This window comes from Phoenix dactylifera, chromosome 6 (genome assembly GCF_051530095.1).
Source record: "Phoenix dactylifera cultivar Ajwa chromosome 6, Ajwa_hap1_PhDact_Kaust_v1.1, whole genome shotgun sequence".
Classification (NCBI taxonomy): domain Eukaryota; kingdom Viridiplantae; phylum Streptophyta; class Magnoliopsida; order Arecales; family Arecaceae; genus Phoenix; species Phoenix dactylifera.
Window position 1 is genome coordinate 28,831,676 of NC_143195.1, and position 23,887 is coordinate 28,855,562.

At 38.6% G+C, this 23,887-nt stretch overlaps 1 protein-coding gene and 1 pseudogene across 1 annotated transcript; one reads left to right on the plus strand and one right to left on the minus strand.

Annotated features, from left to right (window-relative positions):
• Positions 1 to 454: 454 nt before the first annotated feature.
• On the minus strand, positions 455 to 6,945 carry LOC149753394 (uncharacterized). Its single transcript, XM_089923979.1, has 3 exons — positions 3,663 to 6,945; positions 2,742 to 3,094; positions 455 to 799 (listed from the first exon to the last, which is right to left on the minus strand). Exons 1-3 carry the CDS (start codon positions 6,775 to 6,777, stop codon positions 782 to 784), a joined length of 3,486 nt encoding a protein of 1,161 aa, XP_089780105.1. The 5' UTR covers positions 6,778 to 6,945; the 3' UTR covers positions 455 to 781.
• Positions 6,946 to 13,238: 6,293 nt separating this feature from the next.
• On the plus strand, positions 13,239 to 23,435 carry LOC149753395 (L-ascorbate oxidase-like; annotated as a pseudogene).
• Positions 23,436 to 23,887: the final 452 nt, after the last annotated feature.

Genomic DNA, 23,887 nt, shown 5'->3' on the forward strand with positions numbered 1-23,887 from the left:
TTGTGACAACTCACTGAAGATAACTTTACAATTTCCAATAATAAAAGCACGAAGGGATATATCCGTTGGTTGATATGAATCTACTGCATAAAGAACATATCTGTACAATATATAAACAAGAGAATCAAGTTTTGCTAACTCTCTTGAACCAAAAAAAGGAGATAAACTATATATTAAATGATTGCTATTTTGGCAAAATATCTAGTTTCTACCAGACCTTTACATGGATTAGGTGGCAAAATTATTTATGCATTGAACTAGCATTGCTGTGGGAATTAAAGATGGTTCAAGAGAAGAAAATTATAATATCGAGGAAGTTTTGAGTACATTAAAATTTGGTTATGGATAAGAAAGAATTGCAAAGGATTTATCCGTTCCATATGCAAAGTTTGGAACTATTAGTCAATAAGTAGCAGATCTGAGTATAAAGATCACAGCTTAGAGTAATTTTCAATTTAGTTATGAAGTGCATATCCAAATTATTAACTAAAGCACGAACTTATTTAATATAGTTGTCAAATGCTCGATATGAAGAGGCATACATGATGGACTGCATAGTGACCTACAATGAAGAATATGGAGAAATTTGTTCCCGTAGTCACAAACAAACCAGGCCAATAAATTTGTTAGAAAAAATATAAAACCATATATATATCGAGCTGGCAAAGATTGTTTTCTTTTGACTGAATATATTGCACTTTCTTGTTTTGCAAATATCGATTGCCCCCAACTCTGTATTTCCTCACTCCTGTCACCTTCTACCAGAATATTTTCAACTGGCTCAACAGGCTTCCTCATTCTGCAAACAAACAACGCAAAAGATTAATGATATTTAATATTGGAATTTTTTTCCAATTATCTGAGATAATCTAGACTACTTGGGTTGGGGTCATGAAAGGAATAGAACATGGATAATAAATAAGGGGAATTCAGAGACAAGATGTGGCCACTGGGTTATGCCTTCATATATAGAAGTGTCGCAAACCACCTTTTTTTCTTTATGTATTCTTGATTCGGACTCCATCAAACACCCATCTCTGTTTTTGATAACTAGAGTCGTTGATTAAGGGCCCTCATTTTCCTTAACTTAGGATGTCACCAACAATTTAAACTTGGACAAAATAAAATATAGGTCCATGATATATTGAATAATTCCTAACAAATTTCAAGATCAATTCAGTGGGTATGGTGACTAATATAGTGCAAGTGACAAGCTGAGGTGTTGCTTGGACTCTGCACACACACAGTCAAGGGAGCAACCAAGAGCCTCAAGGGGAGGTGTAAGAGAGAAACCAACATCCTTCGGCAAAATTACCGAAAGACCAAGAAACCCACTGGATATCAAAACAATCTGAACCGTTCTTGAGATCTGGTGGACCATGAAGTGTCAGCCATCGATCGGGGGCAATATAAGGGACCGACCAATCGAACGGTTGTGATTTGATTGATAGGGACGGAGAGGGAGAGGTGTAGGTGGGCCGACCCAAGACTAGTCGGGGTGTCTTCTAGAAATGAGGCATCAGGGACCGTTGGGCCGATTGTTGCCCAAAAGAAACCTCAATTCTATTCCTTTCTTTTTGTATTCTTCAGTCGATTGGTATTGGCTGGCGGTGGCACGGGAGATGGATTTGAAAAGGTTGATGAGGTTTGGTGAATTGTTTGTGAATGTTTGCATGCAAGGTAGTTTGATTTCAAAACCTTTTTCTTGTTAGAGTAGCATTAGCTAAAGAAGATTTGAAATTTTGAGATGGGGATTTCGTGAGGGGGACATTAAAGGATGACTGTAGCAAATTTTCGAGCTAAAATTGTTAAGCTCTATTCTTTTCAACAAAAAAGTTTAATTATTAATTCATTTGCAAGTATCAATACATTTGCATCACTATAGTCACGTATGACTACTGCATAGTTGAATCTCAAACTTCAAATCCTACACTACAAATATCACTATATTTTTGAGCAAATTAATGAAACCTATTATATTATTTTATTGATAAATAAAATAAAGTACAAATTGAAGCAAAGAAATGAGAAAGCAAAAAAAAGAAAGGAAAGAGCAAAGATAAACAGAGGAGACGAATGGGGGACATGGGATGTCCAAGCCCAAGAAACCATACAATCCAATTCCGGTCCAATAAATAAATCTAATCCAGCACAATTCCAGTTTAAACAGAGCATTGACACAACAACTAGCCCAACCTAAATGGCCTACTGCATTCTTTTTCCCCATAATTTCTGACAAAAATATGTCGGTTCTCATATTTTCTTTGTAAATGTAAGTGTCTATTTACAAGTATATCGCTTTGTGGGAAACACAAATCTTATGATTGACAGGTGCCTATTGTGCCAGATTAACAAGATATTATTACCTACACTGTATGCACTACGGCGCGCAGGCAGCTAATCACGGTCGTTGATTTCTATGGGCTTTATACATCGAATACGCCCATCATCATAAGAACTAGCGATTGTGATTAGCTGCAAGCATGGCCATATTAGGCAATAATTTTTCCGGATTGACCAGGCCAATAAAATGCTCGAGTATAAATTAATTGTTTTGACAACTCAGTCAAGATAATTGTACAATTTCTAATAATAAAAGCATGAAGGGATCTCTCCGTTGGTTGATATAAATCTACTGCATAAAGAATCAAGTTCTGCTAAAACTCTTGAACCAAAAAAAGGAGATAAACTATATATTAAATCATGGCTATTTTTGGCAACATATCTATTTTCTATCATACCTTGACATGAATTAGGTGACATAACTTAATCATGTCCAAAGGTTGGGAGTTTGGTCGTGCCCCGATGGTAGATAGCTGTTGAGATACATTTTGCATCGTCGGACGAGAATGCGGGTTGTTATCCAAACACTGAAATGCTGTCATAACTACTGCAAATAACTCATTTGCAGCTTGAGTTGTAGGAGGTGGTTGTCGCGGGTCTAATATATCTTTCAGAAAGGTGTTTTCACCGACTGGACAAGATAAAGTAGAGATGAGATCTCCTGGATGCCTTCCCATTACAATCTCAAGTGCTACTACTCCAAAACTATATACATCACATTTCTCAGTAACCCTCATTGTGTATGCAAGCTCTGTAACAGACATAAAAATATAAAATCAATTTTTTTTTTGTCAACCACTTCTAATAGAGCTAGTTTCATCAATTTAATTAGCTCTAGAGTCCGCTTGTAACTGCAACATAAGGTATCTGATTTAATTCAAAAAGTTTAGAGTATTCTTAATTGTGTCTATACCTCACAAAAGCAAGTCAGCAGATGATCAATAGTTTACTGTGTATTACATAGTCCAGTACAAATCATAGCTTTGAAAATGTAATAGTATTAAAAGTTAAACAAACATGACTTCATATCAAGTTGGTCACATGAATGTCATGGAGAGCAACATGTAATTAGCTAATCCTAATGAACAAGAAAGAAACAATAACTCTTTTTGAGGAAAAGAATTGTATTGTTTCTTTGAGGAGCATGGAAGTATGTAATGCATTGATAAGTTACCATGGTCATAGCTATGTTACCTTTTTTTTTGTTATAGAGATAAACCTAAAGATGCTCTTAACATATCTTGAACAATGTATTAAAAAATATAAATAAATTTGCAAGGCCATTGTTCTTACATTACAAAAATGGAATTGCAACATACCTGGGGCCAAATATCCTCGTGTGCCTGCAAGCATGCTCCAGTTAGATGAATTAGGCTTTAAAAGTCTAGCAACACTGAAGTCCGAAATACAAGCCTTATATTCTGCATCAAGTAGAATATTATTACTTGTTATGTCTCGGTGCACTAATGGCGGAGCGCAATCATGGTGCATGTATGATAGAGCATGAGCAATATGTTTTACAGCATCCACTCTCTTAGACCAATCCAATTCAGTGACACCTTCACTTCGGAGAATATTTGCCAAGCTGCCTCTCTCCATGTATTCACAAACGAGAAGCTTATGCCGAGCATTGGAGCAAAAACCATAAAGCTTCACAATATTCCGATGTTGGATCTGGGTAAGTGCCCGTATTTCGTTCCAAAAAGTTTGCTTGCTTGGTGAGTTTTCAATTTCTAATGGATGAAATTTCTTCACAGCTACTAACTTGCCGCTTGGCAGCAGTGCTTTGTAAACACTGGAAAATGCTCCACTGCCAATGCAGTACTTGGCATCAAAATCCTCTGTTGCTTGAATGATGTCATTGTATGCATATTCTCCATTGAAGTTCCAAATAGAGAATCCACCTTCTTCAATACTTGCATCATTTGTCGCATATTTCTTCCTTCTCATAATTAGCAAAGCAAATACAACAAATAGAAATAAGAGACTAGGAACAGTAATTAACAAGACAAGTTTGTGGCGCTTATTTGAATCATCTTTGCTAGTTGTATGGGAGCCACATGAAGGCAAACCTTTTACTGAACCACACAAGCCTTTGTTGTGGGCGAACCACTCCACTGGAGCGATCTGGAAAATTCTGCAGTTGGGAAGTGGGCCTTTTAATTCATTGTATGATAAGTCTACAAATGACAAGCTCATCATATCACTCAAAGAAGGTGGAACAGGACCAGTCAGCTCATTGTGTGATAGATTCAGAGCTTCTAGCATATTCAGTTTGCTAAATTGTGATGGTATCTCTCCAGTAAATGAGTTGTGGCTTAGATCCAGAAAGTCTTGCAGGTATACTAAATTTCCAAGTTGAAAGGGAATGCTTCCATTTAAATGATTGTTTCCAAGCTTCAGCAATTGAAGTTTCATGCAGTTACCTAATTGTTCTGGTACCCTTCCTCTTAGTTGATTTGCTGACAGATCAAGAAACTGCAAATTAGATAGTTCTCCGAATTCTGGATATACCTCTCCAACAAGTTGGTTGTTGCTCAAAGTCAAATTATATAGATTAGTTAACTTGCTCAGATCGTTCGGAATCTCTCCTGATAGATAGTTGGAGGAAAGGTCAAGCTGTTCTAGTCGAGTCAACTTTCCAAGTTCTACCGGTATGTTTTCTGTAACTTCATTGTTGGAGATTCTTAAGAGTGACAAATTATGACATCCTCCCCAATTTGGTGAGAGCTTACCAGACAGTCTGTTGAAGCTTAAATCGATGTACCAGAGTTGTGGATACACTCCAAGATTTTCAGATATATCTCCGGATAGTTGGTTATGCTGAAGTCGAACGGTGCTTAGGCTTGTACAGTTTTTCAAGCTTTTGGGAATAGGACCTTCAAAATTGTTGTTGCTCAAAACAAGATAATATAGAACTCCTCCTTTGCATATGTCAAGGGGTAAATGGCCAGAAAAATTGTTGTTCATTAATTGGAGAAGTTTCAAATTTGTAATATTGTTAAATTCTTGAGGCAAGGAGCCTGATAATCGATTGTTGAATAAGAGCAAATTTGTAAGGTTGGTTAAGCTTCCAAGAGATGGAGGGATCGAGCCAGAGATTTGATTAACTTGCAATGCCAAAAAATTAAGCTTCCTCAAGTTTCCTAATTCATGAGGAATTGGTCCAGAGATCTGATTTTCAGGGAGGTGCAAGTGTTCAAGCTTGGTTAAATTTCCTAAGCTGGTGGGGATTGAACTCGTTAAATTGTTTTTCGAGAGGTCTAGTATAGTTAACTTCACTAGATTTCCTAGTTCATGAGGAATGGGTCCAGAGAGATGATTGCCCCAAAGGTACATAGTATTAAGCTTGGTTAAATTTCCTAACCAACTGGGGATGGAACCAGTTAAATTGTTTTGTGAGAGTACTAAATCATTTAACTCTACTAGATTTTCTATTTCATGAGGAATTGGTCCAGAGATCTGATTTTTAACGAGGTACAAGAATTCAAGCTTGGTTAAATTTCCTAAGCTGATGGGGATAGAACCTGTTAAATTGTTTGTATCGAGGTCTAGCATAGCTAACTCCACTAGATTTCCTATTTCATGAGGAATTGATCCAGAGAGATGATTATCCCAAAGGAACAAAAGATTAAGCTTGGTTAAATTTCCTAAGTTGGTGGGGATGGAATATGCTAAACTATTTTGTTCAAGTTTTAGCATAGTTAACTCCGCCAGATTTCCTATTTCAGAAGGAATGGAGCTAGATAACTCGTTGTCGGAGCAATCCAATAATTGAAGCCGGGTTAAATTTCCCAAAGTGGAAGGGATGGAACCTGTTATACGGTTGGTGTAGATTGTCAACTCCAAGAGATTCCCAAGCTTTCCTAATTCCTTAGGGATGCTACCTGAAAGGTTATTGTCGGATAGGTATAAGAAGTTAAGCCTTGTCATATTACTTAGCCAAGGTGGGATGGAACCGCTTATCTGATTGTTGCTAAGATTGAAGGAGTTGAGCTTTGTCAGATAGCTGAGCTGTAGTGGAATTATCCCTATGAAGTTATTATTGCAGAGATCAAGAGAGGTGAGCTTCGAAAGAGCAGATATGGTGGGAGGGATGCTTCCATAGAGCTTGTTGAGCGTGAGGTTGAGACTGGTAAGTGATGACAGGAGGGAGAAGTTGAGAACATTCAGCGTTCCTGCCAAACCCATATGGGGTAGATTCACCTCCGTGATCACATGTCGGCCTCGACGTGTGATGTTGCATGCGATTCCAGTCCAGTTGCATGGACTAGTGTCGAGGTTCCAAGATTCAAGTGATCCTTGGCTCTGGAGGCTGCCTTTCCACTGGAGGAGGGCCCTCCCTTGGGATGCAAGTGAAGCTGATGCCAAGGCAAGAAGAAATGAAAGGATTAGAAACAGAAGAAGGGTGGAGAGGAATTTTGGAGATGACATAGCTAAGGTTCTGATAGGCCCAAGGTGTTTTAAGGTTATTGTGGTTGTTGAGAGAGAGTTCGAGGCCTTTTATAGCCACCATCTAGTTGCATATTCCTTTGCATGTCTACCGTAAGGGACGGGTGATAGAAATTTTGCGATGTTTTGAATGTTTCAAGCTGAACGAGGGTTGGGAGATGGTGATTTTACCCAAACCCTACGGAACTGGTTTGGACTTTGCTAACATGTCATGCTCTACAGTTCTCTCTTCCTCAACACAAAAGTCTTCGGTTATATCTCTCCTGAGTCTGGCCTCTACCGTCCGCTAGTGCTATGGGCTTCAACTTATGCTTCAGTGGTTGTTGTCAGCTTGTAACTATCTTCCGTGAATGGAGTGGCGCACTGCCACGTGGTGCACGTGGTGTGGAATATAATTTCTTCCACTACAGTCTCTCTCCCATTTGAGAAATAAATGCATCATTAAAAGCCAAAAGGAAGGGGTAGCATTTGATCCTTAAATTAAAATGAAGGGTGGGAGTTTTATAACCTTTAAACACGTATCGTAGCGAAGAAAGAGTGCATCCTCAAAAAAGAATCCAAGCTTAGCCACTCATCTTACATCGATCACACCATGATCCAAGATAGATAGGGGATTAAGGTGATATCGCTACTGTTCGTGTAAATATCTACGGTCTTGGACCGTATCTTAATTATTGTTAGGTCTAAAGCCTTTGCATATTTTACACCGTGGAGAGCTGTGAATCAATTGGACAGCCATCATCAAAAAAATTAATCATCCATCTTGAAAACATACTGCTATCATTCATCTCAAAAGTAAAGTTTGGTGCCAAACAAAGTGGACAGAGAGATGAGCCATAGCCCTTTATTCTCGAGATGGGTGATGTAGCACCTGTCCAAGGATGCATGCTCTCTACCTTGGATTATCATGGTTCATTATTGTCAATCCTGGATACCAAATTGGTTTAGCATTATGTTTGGTCGCTCGAATGGCAAATAGTTCAATGGAAGCAAGGAGAACGCCTCTTGTTTCTAAGAAACAGAAATGGGTTAATTATAATCTAGTTTCATGCATCTTTTATGCATTGATATAGCAGCAGAGATTAATTTATTTCAAAACATATATGATATCAATTTTGAACTCTGAATACTGCTTCCAATCACATGCTTCCATGTCAGCATGTGAAAGAAAAAAGAGTCAAAATCAAACTTCGAATATCAAAAAATACTTGGGGGTGTCTGATAGTACACATGAAAATTTTCTGGGCCTGCACAATGTTGGTTTAGCATGTCCATCGCACATGTACGGCGCCGGTACTGCAAGCTGCACAAATCCCCTCATGCCATGTCTTGCAGGAAATGTTTCTTTTGCAGAGAAAGAGGGCCATGTAGCATTATAGATATGGAATATCAAAAAGTGCCAAGTTTTTGACATATATTGCATTTAAATCTTACACATCAACCTATGGTTACATTAACAAAAACACAACCCCATACACAAGACTATTACCATTGCGGGATCTAGGAGGGTTAAATAATATGACAAAATTCATCGTCTTAGTAACGGAACCGGCCGTACCGATGCCAACTAGCACAATATCGGTATGGTACGGCACGGTACGAAAATTTTTTTAGTATACTAAGTATCGGTACGTCATCTATATCGAATACCGATATTGAATCGGTACAGTACGATACGCTCTGTACTGTCCCATTTGGGCTGGTATGGCATACTATGATACATGGCCTTAGTGTCATGTATGGAGAGTTTTTTTTCGTATTTTGAGCCCATAACACGCCCAAGCCACAACAAAGCAATTTTATGGTTATGCCAAGCCTCACTCTCACTTGATTAAATTAAATTAATATTTTTCTGTTTCATTGCTTTGGATGGTCCAGTTTCTTCATCGAATCACCAAAATACTATTCAGCCATTAACCTATATTTCCATGGCTAGCTAGTATTAGCTGATTTAGTTGGTATCTAACACTACTGCATAGGAGAGGCCCAGAGTTTGAGACTGAGGTTTGTGACTTGGAATTGTTATTAGATGAACCAACCGCTGCAAAGTCAAGAAAAATGATGAAACTTCATGATTTTTTTGTAGATATGATTTTCCTTTTGGCAGGTATTACTTTTTGATATGAAATTGTTAGCAAACACTCTGAGTGGACAACTACCAGAATAAATTGGGGGCTGCAATAAACTCTGCCTGCTTAAGATGACTAATAATGTGTTGAATGGAACCATTCCACATCAAATTGGTAGCCTGTAAGAATTACTCGATCGAAGCAACAATTTCTTCATGGGTATAATATTCCATCACAACTAAGCAAGCTACTAATGCTAAAACACCTAAATCTCTCGCATAACAAGTTAGGAGGTTCCATTTCATCATCTCTTCCACGCATGATTAGCTTCTCATCCATAGATTTATCATACCTCCTGGAGGGTCTTTTTCCTGATAACCAGTTTTTCCAAAATGCTCCAAGAGAGTTGTTTGTTCATGATAGAGGCTTGTGTGGTTATGTGCACAGTTTACCTCCATGTGACACGCTTTTAACAAGAAAATGCTAATCAACGCCATAAAGTCATGCTCCTGACAATTATATCTATTCGAGGCTCGTTATTTCTTTTATTCTTGCTTCGCTAAAGTTGCTATAGCCTTCTTCAAGAAGCACAAAATACAATTTCAAACAAATGTGGCTAATGGAAGTTCATTCTTGGTTTGGCATTTTGATGGGAAAGATGCATAAAATGACATCATCTTAACCGCTGAAGATTTGATAACATATTTTGCATTGGCAAGGAATTTGTGATAGTCTAAAACGGAGCCTGTATATATGCTTGGAGGCCAACACTGCCAACTTTTCCGACGATGAAATGATACGGTTCGGGTTGTATCTTCCGATTGATCTTCTTTCACATCATCGGCCATTTGATCATGCTCCACACAGCTTTGAAAGCTCTCAGAACATCTTCATCCATCTGCTTGCATAAATCTCAAAAAAAAGGGCTACCGCATGATCCAAACATATCCTTCTTCATGCGAAAGGCCCGGCAATTGTAGAGGTAGAGGCCCGGCAACTCCTTCAAGTGCTTCAAAATAAACTTACGTGAAGGACGAGAATTGGATTGCAGAAAAACAGAAAAGTTTGTAGACCAACTCCTGTGAAATAAATCTGAGATTAAACCGATGATACAACATCAACTATCGATCTTGGAACAAGCTATGACTAATTGACTGCACAAGAAGCATAAATTAGGAATCAATCTCATAGGTGATTAGCTCATATATTATTGTGGTCATGCATACCATAAGGTGAAAGAAAGGGCCCTTTGAAAAGCATTTGTGGATATTCTTTTGTTTGCACTGACCGCTAACTGAATGGGTATGAAGGGTTTTTTCTTTTCTTTTTTTTCCTGGAGTACTACAATGAAATAATTATTTCAAAAGATCCGCATCATGCATTCACCGCGTGCATGACGACGGAACTTCTTTTGCGTCCAAGTCCTCCATTGGCAGCTTCAAAGAAACGAACTCGAAGACCAGCGCCTCTCGACTCTCTTTGCAATACCTTGTTTAGGTAATAATTTATTTTTCAAAAGATAGGGTATGAATCAAGATTTAACTAAAGCTATGGTCCCGCCATAATGCCCCTAGTTTTGGGGTACAGTGACTTTACCCAAACCCTACGGAACCGGACTGGATGTCATGCTCTATTCAACCAATGGGTGACGGGCAAGTAATCAAAATCGGCGGGGCGATCATGTCTTCCTTATTTTTGTTGGGCACTACGTTGCCATCGATCTACAGTTCTATCTCGATCCTCCAACAAAAAGTCTTCGGTTCGGTTACATCTCCCTCGAGTCTGGCCTCTTCCGTCCGCGAGTGCTATGGGCTTCCAACTTATCCTTTTGCGGTTGTTGCCAGCTTATAAATATCTTCGTGATTGGATAAATATTTCTTATTTTCAAATGGATAAATAAAAAAGCAAGGCCTGCTTTTCTAAAACATATGCCACCACAAAAGAAAAGATCGATTCCTTGCCTTCTGGAGCTAAGTAATCGGATTAATATTGTGTTATTGCCGAACCGTGTTGTGGGGCACGGAAGACATAGGTTTTCTTTTCTTGTTAGCTTGCATGCTCGACATTATAGCAGTTGGAACGGGTAAGACCACAAATAGTAGTCAGTGGCGGGCACCAAGAACAAGTACACGCAAACTCGCATAAAGGAAAAAAATACTTTTATTCACTTGCTGAGAAACTTTCCCATCCTCGTGGCTACACCACCGTGATGAAAACTGACCAAATTTGTTGTACATTTGTCCAATTATTTTTCAAAATGTAACCTTTCATTTTTGCGTCTAGATTGGATACAATTCCAGTGATATTAGTTTAAATTCTTATGTTTCCATTCATAGGTCATTGCAAATCTATTTTTGTGAGCTTCCATGCAGGGGCGTATTTAGTCTTATATTAACCATGCACTAGGTAGATTTTGGGTAAGGCTAAAGAATCCAAATAATCTTATATTATTATAAATGATATCAGAACAGATCAGGTCCATAGCCCATGTGAATTAGGAGACATTGCGACACAGGCTCCTTGAAGCTAACCACAGGTCGATCATGATGCCTATGATTATATTTGAATAGATTTAGACCCTTAGCTTGGCGAGTATGCTAGAGCTTAAATGGGAAGAGCATGTGAGGACTCATACGAGCATATATTTAGTCCCATATCGACTATGCACTGGATAGATTTTGGATAATTATATAGGGCCTAGGAACCAAATAATATCACCCAACTAGCTTTTTTGATGAAATCTTGGGTTGTTATAATTTTCTTATCATAATATTCAGACCTAACAATTGTTTAGGCTCTCAATTTATTGCTTTTGGATTCTCTCTTTTCTCAATTGTTGTTATAGTTAATTATATAAGTTGATTGTTATCAAAGATATTGTTGTTATCATGCTACCTATACCCATCTCATCTAACCCCCAAGCGAGCTAGATCTCGTGAAACTAGGAGTTTACGAATAAAGGATTGAAATGAGAGATGTTGTTACTTGAACTAAACCCATATGTCCAAAGGATATAACAACCCAAGTTTTCACTCAAAATGGCTAGCTGAAAGGTATTTTTGGATTTCTTAGTCCTGTATAAGTACCCAAGATCTTTTTGGCAAATAATCGATGTGGGACTAAACACATGCCCCGCACAAATCCTCACATAATCTTCTTGTTTAAGCAGTGACGTCCTCGTCACGCTAAAGGCCCAAATCCATTCAAATCTAATCACAAACACCACGTTCGGCCCGTCGTTAGCCTTAAGGAGCCTGTGCTGCAGGGTCCCCTAGTCCACATGGGCTATGTGTCGGGTATGCTTTGATACCATTTGTAACAACCTAAGACCTCATCCAAAATAGCGAGCTGGAAGGTATTTTTTGGATTTTGTAGTCCTGTATAAGTATTCAAGATCTCTCTGGCATAAACGATGTGGAACTAAACACATGCCCGCACAGGTCCTCACAAGAGATGACATCTGTGTTTGGTTAATATTTGTGCTGGGTCATCTGCAACTCTAGTAGCTCATCTTCCTTTCCTTTATAGGTTCATTAGGTCCCCTATCCCTTAGAACTTTAAAGATCAACTTTGATAGCTCCCTCAAAAGTAATCAAGGTGCTGTCGGGTTTCTCATTGGAGATCATTATGGCCACTTTATCTTTGCTGGTACTAGACGATTTTCAGCTATTTCTGTTTCTAATTTTAGAGCTACAAGTTTGACTCAAAAGTATTCTGCTTGACGATGACTCTAGTACTGGCATTAATTAGATCAAGGGAAAGATTCCTGCGCCATCAAGTCCTCTTCCTTTTGATATTCTCCATCTATATGCATCTTTGAATTTCTTCACTGCTAATCATATGTTTAGAGAGGCTAATTTTCCTACGGGTTAGCTGGCAAGCTGAGATTTCCATTACGATATTTTCTCAAATGATGTTATACAAATTGATTGTATGGGACTTTCATTTTTGCGGTCTAGCTTCCCATTGTACCCCCCCAAAAAATAAGAGTGCTTGATGAAAAAAAACAAATGTCTTGCCTTTTGAGCGGTGGACCCGAGTAAACCATGTTTTTCCATGAAATCACCATCCATAAGAAATTTCTTTTTAGAAATTTGACAAGCATTCGTTAGAAATTTCTTTGTACCCCCCAACTACGACGTCTGTTCTTTCTATTTGACCAAGATTTTTTTTTTTTTAAGAGAATGAGAGAAAGACTGGGCCAAGGTCAATCCGTTTCATTAACAAAATGCTACTGACCAAAAGGTTATAAAAAACTAATATGGCTTCTTAGATTGCCACTTAGTAGTTCCAGATCCCCCTCGATAGATCCGCCAACTTTTGGGGTGACAGGAGCGCTTCTCGGAGCCGGAGGGAAGAGTTTCTTGGTCGAAGATGGACTTGTGGCCGGACGGCGTTGGGTTGGCAGCTAAGCTGCCGCTGTTGTTTTTCCTCATCATCTCTGCGACCACAGGCTCTGTTCGAGCTAAAATCCACTATCAAAAATGGGAGGTGGCATACCAGTTCAAGTCCCCAGATTGCTTCCAGAAGTTGGCAATCACCATCAATGGGAGAACACCTGGCCCAACCATCATTGCCGAGCAGGGAGACACTGTGGTCATCGATGTCAAGAATGCGTTGCTCACTGAGAACTTAGCCATTCACTGGCATGGGATTAGGCAGGTGCTGATACAAAACTTAGAAGCAAGTTTGCAAACTTATGGTATCAGACCTGTACTAACTTCTTGCCTTTATTTCATTTTGAATCATAGACAACATAAATATGTTTTCTTGCGAGAGACGACATAAATATGTTGGTCCCTTGTTCCCCTTTTGTTGGGAACAGGATTGGTGAAATCGCCCTGTGGGTGGGGCCAAATCTCTTCTCAACTTCACTCTCATACCTATATATCTTTGCTGTGTGTGTGTGTGTGTGTGTGTTATTAGATTTCCTAACTAACAATGGAAGCACCACATAGTCGAATTATCTGTATCAAATACTTTGAAAACAAGACCCGGACTTTTTAACTTTTTATTTCATTTCGAAATAGAAGCAATATAAAAGTTATTAGTTATTATTATTTCTTGATCTTCCTCCTACTCCTAGCCCTCTGAAGATAGGAATGGAAATTACCAACATTTCTATTGCTATAATAATCATTATTTTGTTTTATAGATTGGCACTCCATGGTTTGATGGCACAGAGGGTGTGACACAGTGTCCGGTTGTGCCAAGGGATACTTTTACTTACAGATTTGTTGTTGATCGAGTAAGTTTTGGGAGTTGAAACTAAATTCAATAGAAACTAAAATTCAGTACAAATGTTAAAAGGCAATTAACTCATCAGTCTTTCGCTGAAATCCCAGTCGGGCACGTACATGTACCATGCACACTATGAGATGCAAAGGTCTGCTGGACTCTACGGTCTTATTCGAGTTCTGCCCCCTGCTGGTGTGGTCGAGCCGTTCATCTACGACTATGACCGGAGCATCATCCTTAATGACTGGTGGCACCAGAACACCTATGAACAGGCTGTGGGCCTGAGCTCCAAAAACTTCACTTGGGTTGGAGAGCCTCAGGTATGGCAACTTCTGTGTCCCCCTCCCCCCTTCCCTTTTGGAGCAAAGAAATCCTAATTTTATAAGAAACTTTTACTTTCCATTGTGTTGGAAAAATGTTTCTAGAATTCAGAAAAAATCATGATACTGCTTCTAAGCGGATGCAATTGATTATTCATACTCACTCCCAGTAGAATTTTCAGACCATGGTTTTCAGCCTTCCTCCTGTACTAAGATTTCTATCTTTAACTTGTCTTTCCTAAAGGATTTTTTCCCCTCACTAAGAACTTTTCGTCCAACAGACGATGGAACAGTACTTTCTTAGAGCCCTCTGAAGGTTGCACTAAGTGGGGTCTTCTTAATCTTGCAGTCACTTTTGATCAATGGAAGGGGGAAATTCAACTGCTCCAACGCAGGAGGCGGGGTATGCAATGCAACCAATCCTGAGTGCTCGCCTTATGTGTTAACAGTTATCCCGGGCAAAACATACCGCCTTCGGATTGCAAGCATCACCTCTCTTTCGGCTCTAAATTTTGAAGTTGAGGTAATATCTGTTATATTTTCAAATATGAAAATACATCAAGATCTTGGATTATCATGTTAATCACAATTAACGCGGAATATAAAACTATAAAGACTTATCTGTATCCATTGTTTAAAATCTGTCCTTACTTTTAGAGAGAAGGATCACCCTAACAACGTTCCTCAAGAGTGTCTCACGATGATTAGAGGCACAAATTATGTTGTAGGTATGAACCCTAGAGTCTCTCATTTCTTTTATAGGTCTCCCACCATCAAGAAGACCAAAGGACTCTTTTAATAGGTTTTCTACCAGCAAGAAAACCAAAAGGCTCTTACGAGCAAGAAAACCAAAAGACTCTTTTAATAGGTTTTCTACCCATAAATACAATTGGACTAGTAATGACCCATAATCCTTTAATTGGGTATTATAGGGTGTGTGGGACACTTTAATAGAATATTAATTTATAATATTCTTACATTCTCCCACTTGACCCATACACCCATAAAACAAAATAAAACATTCTTTGTAATTTGAATTTTTTTTTTTTTATAAACGACTATTATGGGTTATGACATTAAAATCATACACGTGCACGCTTTTCATTAGAAAACCTTCCTAGTCCAATATACTTCATATGAGTTCCATTATATCAATGTCAAATTGGCTACCAATGCGAGTCATGGCGGTCATTTGTTATTCAATCAACAAAATTCCTTCCATGTACCACAACACTAGCAACTTCATTTAACATGATCTTTTATAGGGGTTTAAGACTACTATCATTATGCCTTGGGTTCATATTCATGTCTATTTCAGACATTTTTCTTGTCATCTTTCATCCACACAATTCAATGTACATATAAGTGGAAAACAAGAAAACAGAAACAATTATACTTGGATATCCATGTATGTCTTGAAGAAAACATTTAATACATTAATGAGCTCACTAACATGTTCAAAACATAGATAAATACATAAGACCCATACTGTCAACATGTTCTTTAAATTTCTTTCCTGTTAATCCTTTCGTCAAAGGATCAACAACCATAAGTGAAGTCTCAATGTGTTCTATGGACACTGTTTGTTTCTGTACTTCCTCCTTGACACTAAGGTATTTGAGCTCCATATGCTTCGCACCATTAGAATACTTGTCATTCTTGGAGAAAAAGACTGCAGAGGAATTATCACAATAAATTCTCAGCGGCTTGGCTATAGAGTCGACAACTCCAAGTCCTGAGATAAAGTTCCTCAGCCATAAACCATGCACTGTGGCTTCAAAGCACGCCACAAACTCAGCCTCCATTGTAGACGAAGCAGTAATAGTTTGCTTCATACTCTTCCAGAAAATAGCTCCACCTGCCATCAAAAACACATAACCAGAAGTGGATTTTCTGCTATCTGAGCAACCAGCAAAATCAGAGTCTAAGTATCCGATCACCTCTAGATTATCAGTTCTTCTAAAGGTGAGCAAATAATCCTTAGTTCCTTGCAAATAGCGCAGTACCCTCTTCGCAGCTTTCCAATGGGACATTCCTGGATTACTTTGGTAACGTCCAAGCATGCCAACTGCAAAACTGATATCTGGCCTCGTACAAGTTTGCGCATATATCAAGCTTCCCACAACAGATGCATACGGAATCTTTTCCATCTCCTTCCGCTCCCAATCAGTCTTTGGACATTGTGAGATGCTGAACTTATCACCTTTCGTTATCGGGGTATCTAAAGATGAACAATCTTTCATGCCAAATCTCTCAAGAATTCTTTCTATATAACTTTTCTGAGACAATCCCAACAATCCTCGTTTTCGGTCTCGAAAGATTTCGATTCCAATCACGAAAGATGCCTCACCCATGTCTTTCATTTCAAAATTCTTTGAGAGAAAACTCTTAGTTTCATACAGTAAACCCATATCACTACTGCCCAACAATATGTCATCAACATACAGGACTAGAAAAATAAACTTGCTCCCACTGACCTTTAGATATATACATCGATCAACGACGTTTTCCTTAAATCCAAAAGTAATAATGGTATTATGAAACTTTAGATACTATTGTCGAGAAGCTTGTTTAAGTCCATAGATTGACTTATTGAGCTTACAAACCAAGTGACCTTTACCCTCTTCAGAGAAGCCTTCCGGCTGCTCCATGTAGACCTCTTCATCCAAACTTCCATTCAAAAAGGCCGTTTTCACATCCATTTGGTGCAACTCCAAATCGAAATGAGCCACCAATGCCATAATGATTCTGAAAGAGTCCTTTTTAGATACTGGAGAAAAAGTCTCTTTATAATCAATGCCCTGTTTCTGAGTAAAACCTTTCGCCACAAGTCTGGCTTTATATTGTTGCACATTGCCTTTAGAGTCATGTTTTCTTTTGAAAACCCATTTACATCCGACTCTTTTGCATCCTTCAGGCAATTCAACAAGATCCCAGACTTTGTTTTGGGCCATGGATTTTAACTCTTCCTTTATGGCATCAATCCATTTATCAGAATCACTTCTTCCTTTAATTTGTGAAAACGTAACTGGATCATTACTTGTTCCAATGTCAAATTCATGTTCCTGGACATACATTACATAATCAGATAAAATAGCAGGTCTCCGTTCCCTCTGAGATCTGCGTAACATCATCTGTTCTGGTATCTCCATAGCTTGTTCATCAGTGGCATTCTCATTATGAGATGGATCATTATTTACTTGTTCCACAGTATCATTAGAATGATCATTAGGCGGAACAATAATGCTTTCTGAAAAAATGGGTATTGGAACATCAACCCGTACTTCCTCAATGATTACATCTCTCAATTCTTTACTCCCACTGACTTCACTAAGCTCAAGGAATTTGGCATTTCCAGTTTCTACTATTCTCGGACTATGGTTGGGACAATAAAACCTATACCCTTTGGATCTCTCTGGGTAACCAATAAAGTACCCGCTTATAGTTCTAGGATCCAATTTCTTTTCATGTGGACTGTAAATCCTTGCTTCAGCTGGACAACCCCAGACATGCATATGTCTCAAACTTGGTACCCTTCCAGTCCATAACTCAAAAGGAGTTTTTGAAACTGACTTACTAGGGACACGGTTTAAGATATACACAGCAGTCTTAAGAGCTTCACTCCACAATGACTTAGGTAAGGTAGAATTGCTTATCATACTCCTAACCATATCCAGTAATGTCCGATTACGCCTCTCAGCAACACCATTCTGCTGAGGCGTACCAGGCATAGTGTATTGTGCCACAATGCCACGTTGTTCAAGAAGTTTGGCGAATGGGCCAGGGTTACGACCCGATTCATCATATCTACCATAGTACTCACCACCTTGATCTGATCTTATGATTTTCACCTTTCTATCTAATTGCCTTTCAACCTCAGTGAGAAATATCTCAAGGACCGTAGCGGCTTGAGATTTTTCATGTAGCAAATAAATATATCCATACCGTGAAAAATCATCTATGAAGGTGATAAAATACTTTTCTCCCCCAAAACATTCTGTGGAGAAAGGTCCACATATATCTGTATGAATTATTTCAAGAAGCTCCCTACTCCTTGTGGCACTTTTCTTTGTATGTTTGGTTTGCTTTCCTTTAATGCAATCCACACACATACCGAGATCAGTAAAATCCAAAACCGGAAGAATCCCTTCCTTTACTAATCTCTGTAACCTTTCTTTGGAGATATGCCCCAACCTTTTATGCCACAAGTCATAAGACTTTTCATTAATCATGTTCCTTTTCATTCCAATACAAACTTCATGGTGTTGGGTGTAAACATTTTTAACAAAGGTATTATCAAGGCAAAGCTGATAAAGGCCATTAGAAAGGAAACCAGAACCAATAGGAATAACATTCTTAAACAAACTAAAACAACCATTCTGAAAGAAAAAAGAGTAGCCGTCAATGTCAAGTCTTGACAAGGAAATCAAATTACGCCTTACAGAAGGCACAAAAACAGTATCATGAAGGTCTAAACAATGACCGGTACTTAAAATTAAACGAAAAGTTCCAATGGCCAAAACTTCTGCCTTATTCTCATTTCCCATAAAGATGAAACGTTCAATTGGATTTGGTGTACGGCTTGTAAGGAATCCCTGCATTGTTAAGGAAACATGAACATTAGCACCCGAATCTAACCACCAAGTATTAGTAGGAATGCTTACAAGATTTGATTCGAAACATACACAAGCATAAAGCTTACCCTTCTTTTCGAACCAAGCCTTACGCTTTGGACACTCAGCTTTCATGTGTCCAGGCTTCCTACAGAAATGACATTTTGTATCCTTTCCTTGAACCTGATTGCCTTTAGCAGGTCCTTTTCCCTTTGGTGGTGCTTGTTTCTTTCCTTTCCCATAATGATGCTTTTTCTTTCCAGCTTCTTGAGTCACAAAATTACAGAAAAAGTCCCTTGTTGTTTTAATCTTATCTCCTCCTGAACCACCATACTAGCCAACTCATTCACATTCCATTTATCTTTGATAGAATTGTAGTGCATCTGGAATGGACCATACTGAGGTGGCAATGAGTTCAGGATGAATTGAACAATAAAAGACTCCTCTACTTTCATTCCTAGAGTTTCAAGTTTGGCAGCTATATTTGTCATCTCAAGGATATGCTCTTGCATTCCCTTAGCCCCATTATATTTCATTGTGGTAAGTCTAGCCATTAAGGTCCCCGCTAAAGACTTATCTGCTGAGCGAAATCTCTCCTCAACACTTGTCAAAAAGGTTTTGGCATCCTCTGTACTAGGGAGTGAGTGTTTGATGTTTCCAGCTATGGTCATTCTTAAAAACATGAGGCTCAACCTATTTGATCTCTCCCAGGCTATGAAATTGTCTTTCTCATCTTTGCTACTATTTTCAGTAAGAGCAGCTGGTTTTGGGGTCAAAAGGGATAAATCTAGATCAAGAACTCCTAAGGTGAATCTGACCCTCTCCATCTATTCTGAAAAGTTACTCCCATTCAGCATAGGGACAGATGATGCTTGTGAATGTAAAGAGACCGGTATACTTACTGCAAAGAATTTCAATTTAATCACATTAATGCTTTGAATTAGACACTCATAAATATAATAATCAGAATTTAAATCATAATGGATGAACTAGGGTATCATTAAAATCCAACCTTTGGGAGGATCCTAACATACAAGTGTTCCTTCCGGCATTTAAATTCTGTGGATGAACTAGTAGTATCATCAAAATTCCTCCTTTGGGTAGGAAATTTTCACATACAAATTGTTCCTTCCAACATTAAAAATTAGTGGATGAACTAATCGTATCATTAAGATCCAACCTTTGGGAGGATCCTAACATACAAGTGTTTCCTCCAATATTATCCATTCATAATTATGATGTCAAATATTTGCCATCTAAAATCAGGTAAGATTTTGTACCTTTGGGCAAACAAATTCTCACATGATTTTAGTACAAATAGATTACCTCAAACAATTCATGTCCAATCAATAAATAAAATTCATCAAGCAATAATGGAATTTTACATATAATGGACTAAGATACAAATTAATATATGCCCAACCATAATAAAATTCAATTAACAGTTAAGAATTTAACACATAATGGGCACAAGGTAATCTAGAGGTAATAAGAATAATTTTCAATTTTTTTTTTTATATGTCAGATGAAGTCAAATGCACTATTATTTAAATTACATAAACAGATATTATCATCTATCAAACCAGTTAGATGTCTTTATCATTGCTGATTAAACAAGAAACAAATTACCTTGAGGGCCTATAAACCAAGATCTAATTCTTTCATGTTTTGGGAGAAACACCATTACGTTCATGAATCAAGACATCACCTTGTTGAAAGATGGTATATTGCAATGAGTAATATAATTCCTTCTCATGAATAGATGCCTATAGTGTTTTTTTCACATGAACAATATGTTCCAAGAATATAGACAGACCCATGTTTTACACAACAGAAAAGAAAAACATAATAGAAAAACTAACAACTTGGTTATTAGCAGACCTGCATAGGAAGCTAATAACAGCAAGCTCATAAATCAGCATTCCCAGCTAAGTGTATCAAAATAGTGGGAGGAGTTACAAGGACGGCCACATACAGGTTTATCTTCATTTTCCTATTTACTCTCTAGAGGTGGGAGATGATAAAAAAATGGTGCTGATGTCCACAGGCTTTGCTCAGCCAGCACAAGCATTTGATGCATTCTAAGTGAGTGTTCATTTCTGTCAATATAACACTGTAGGCATAAGCAGTGGATTTGTCATTTATGCATAAAATACAATGTTCCAATTTCCAAGCCTGTTGGGTCAAATTTACATCAGGTCATGTAAAGATTCAAATTTAGTATACGGAAACCCTGCTTTTATAAGCCCAAAAACAATTCAGACCAAGCCAAACTGTATTAATAATAACAGGCACAACAACCATAGCAACTGTATCCACAAAGAAAATGTTGATGAGTCAATTTGACAAACACGTGGAAGGCATGCATATTTATATAGCTCTAGGACAAATTTTTGATAATAGGTTATAAAATTAAGTAGACAGAAATGAAGTACATAAATCCATCATAATCTCCAAACCTTATTTGATGGCAGATTCTTAATATCAGTGGAAAAACATAATAATCCACAACAATGGCTCTGATACCAAATGTTATATTTTCAAATATGAAAATACATCAAGATCTTGGATTATCATGTTAATCACAATCAACGCAGAATATAAAACTATAAAGACTTACCTGTATCCATTGTTTAAAATCTGTCCTTGCTTTTAGAGAGAAGGATCACCCTAACAACGTTCCTCAAGAGTGTCTCACGATGATTAGAGGCACAAATTATGTTGTAGGTATGAACCCTAGAGTCTCTCATTTCTTTTATAGGTCTCCCACCATCAAGAAGACCAAAGGACTCTTTTAATAGGTTTTCTACCAGCAAGAAAACCAAAAGGCTCTTACGAGCAAGAAAACCAAAAGACTCTTTTAATAGGTTTTCTACCCATAAATACAATTGGACTAGTAATGACCCATAATCCTTTAATTGGGTATTATAGGGTGTGTGGGACACTTTAATAGAATATTAATTTATAATATTCTTACAATATCATCAACACTTTTCTTTAAAAAAAAACCCTTAATTCCAATTATATTATTTGAACATAAATATGGAAGCGCTATAAGCTAACTTTTTCCTACTTTGTCAGCATCTGATAAGAAACAATATGCAAATTTATGAACTTGGTAAACAATAGAATGCATGATTTATTGAGAAAATAGTGAATTGTTTCGCTACCATGAAATGGTCAGAGGGATCATTAGTGAAAGAAAAACTTATGTTTTGTCATAAGATTTTGTAGCACAAACAGTGTTGAACTCTGTTATATTGAAGTTGTATGACTAGGTCGAAAAAATTCAAGCATGATGTCACCAGGAGCACTTATAGTAGACTTAACCCTTAACTAATGCTAATATTGCCGTTATGATTATGCCAGGGACACAATTTGACGGTTATCGCAGCAGATGGTCACTATGTGAAGCCCTTTATGGTGAAGAACCTGAACATCTACTCGGGTGAGACCTATTCAGTGCTTTTGAAGGCTGAACAAGACCCCTCTCGCAACTATTGGGCTGTTGTCAATGTGGTTAGCCGAAATTCGACCACTCCCACTGGCACTGCCATCCTCAATTACTACCCAAACCACCCTAGAAGGCTCCCTCCGACCGTCCTGCCAACCGGTCCCCTTTGGAATGACACCATGTACAGATTCAATCAAAGTATCGCCACCCGATCGCATCCTGATTACATCCGGCCTCCTCCGACGACTTCCGACCGCATGATCATATTGCTGAACACCCAAAATTGCATCGATGGCTATGTTAAGTGGGCTGTGAATAATGTATCGTTGAATTTACCCCAGATACCATACCTCATCACCCTCAAGGAGAGGATGCTTCATGCCTTCGATCAAAAACCAGCGCCAGAGACTTATGACTACAAGAATTATGATATTTATGATGTCCAGAAGAATCGAAATGCAACAGCAAGCACTTCGATCCATCGGTTGGTATTCAATTCGACGATAGATGTGATCTTACAAAATGCAAACACGATGAAGAGGAACAACAGTGAGACACACCCATGGCATCTACATGGGCATGCCTTCTGGGTGTTGGGCTATGGAATGGGGAAGTTTGATCCGGAGACTGATCCAAAGAGGTACAATTTGGTGGACCCAATTATGAAGAACACAGTGGCAGTGCACCCCTATGGGTGGACGGCTTTGAGGTTCCGAGCCGATAACCCTGGTGTGTGGGCTTTCCACTGTCACATTGAGCCGCATTTCTTCATGGGCATGGGGGTTGTGTTTGAAGAGGGTGTGGACAAGCTTGGGAAGCTACCCGTGGCCATCATGGGCTGTGGTGAATCCAAACATATAAAGCCTTAAGGGGTTTGTTGTCGCCGAATTCGGACCAAAATCGGAGTTCAGCTCGGACAACCCTAAAGTCGGCCGGAGATAAGCTGACCAGATTGGTGGTGGCGTCGGGCGTCGGTCTCCTTCATGGATGGCTTGCAAAAAGTTTACTTGCCGGAGAGTTTCTAGCGGAGGACCCACCAATACCTAAGTTAGAATAGATAGGCAATAGAGTAGAAGAAAGAAGATTTCAGGAGAGTGTAGTGCTCTGTGTGAAATGAATATCTTACCTGAGGTCCCACAGGTCCCCCTTTATATAGGCGAGCCGGATTTGTCGTTATCTGAACTAACGTGGCATGCACTGATAGCCAAGTAACGACAGGTGGTACAGCTATAGTGTGGAATCAGTTTGTGTGGTCAGCATGTAGCACTGATCGGGTGCAGATTATGGTGTTGCCACGACGGCAGGCTGCGAGGGCTGTCGGTTGTTAGCATTGTCAGTCATTGTTGACACATATTGATGGGCTCCTCGATCGGGGCCAAAGTCGCTCACCTCGGATGG

Excerpts from the sequence above, each read along its gene's own strand:
- LOC149753394 (XM_089923979.1), bottom strand. The coding sequence starts at position 6,777 with ATGTCATCTCCAAAATTCCTCTCCACCCTTCTTCTGTTTCTAATCCTT. Across the intron at positions 3,095-3,662 it reads ACGAGGATATTTGGCCCCAG|AGCTTGCATACACAATGAGG; the intron begins GTATGTTGCAAT and ends TGTCTGTTACAG.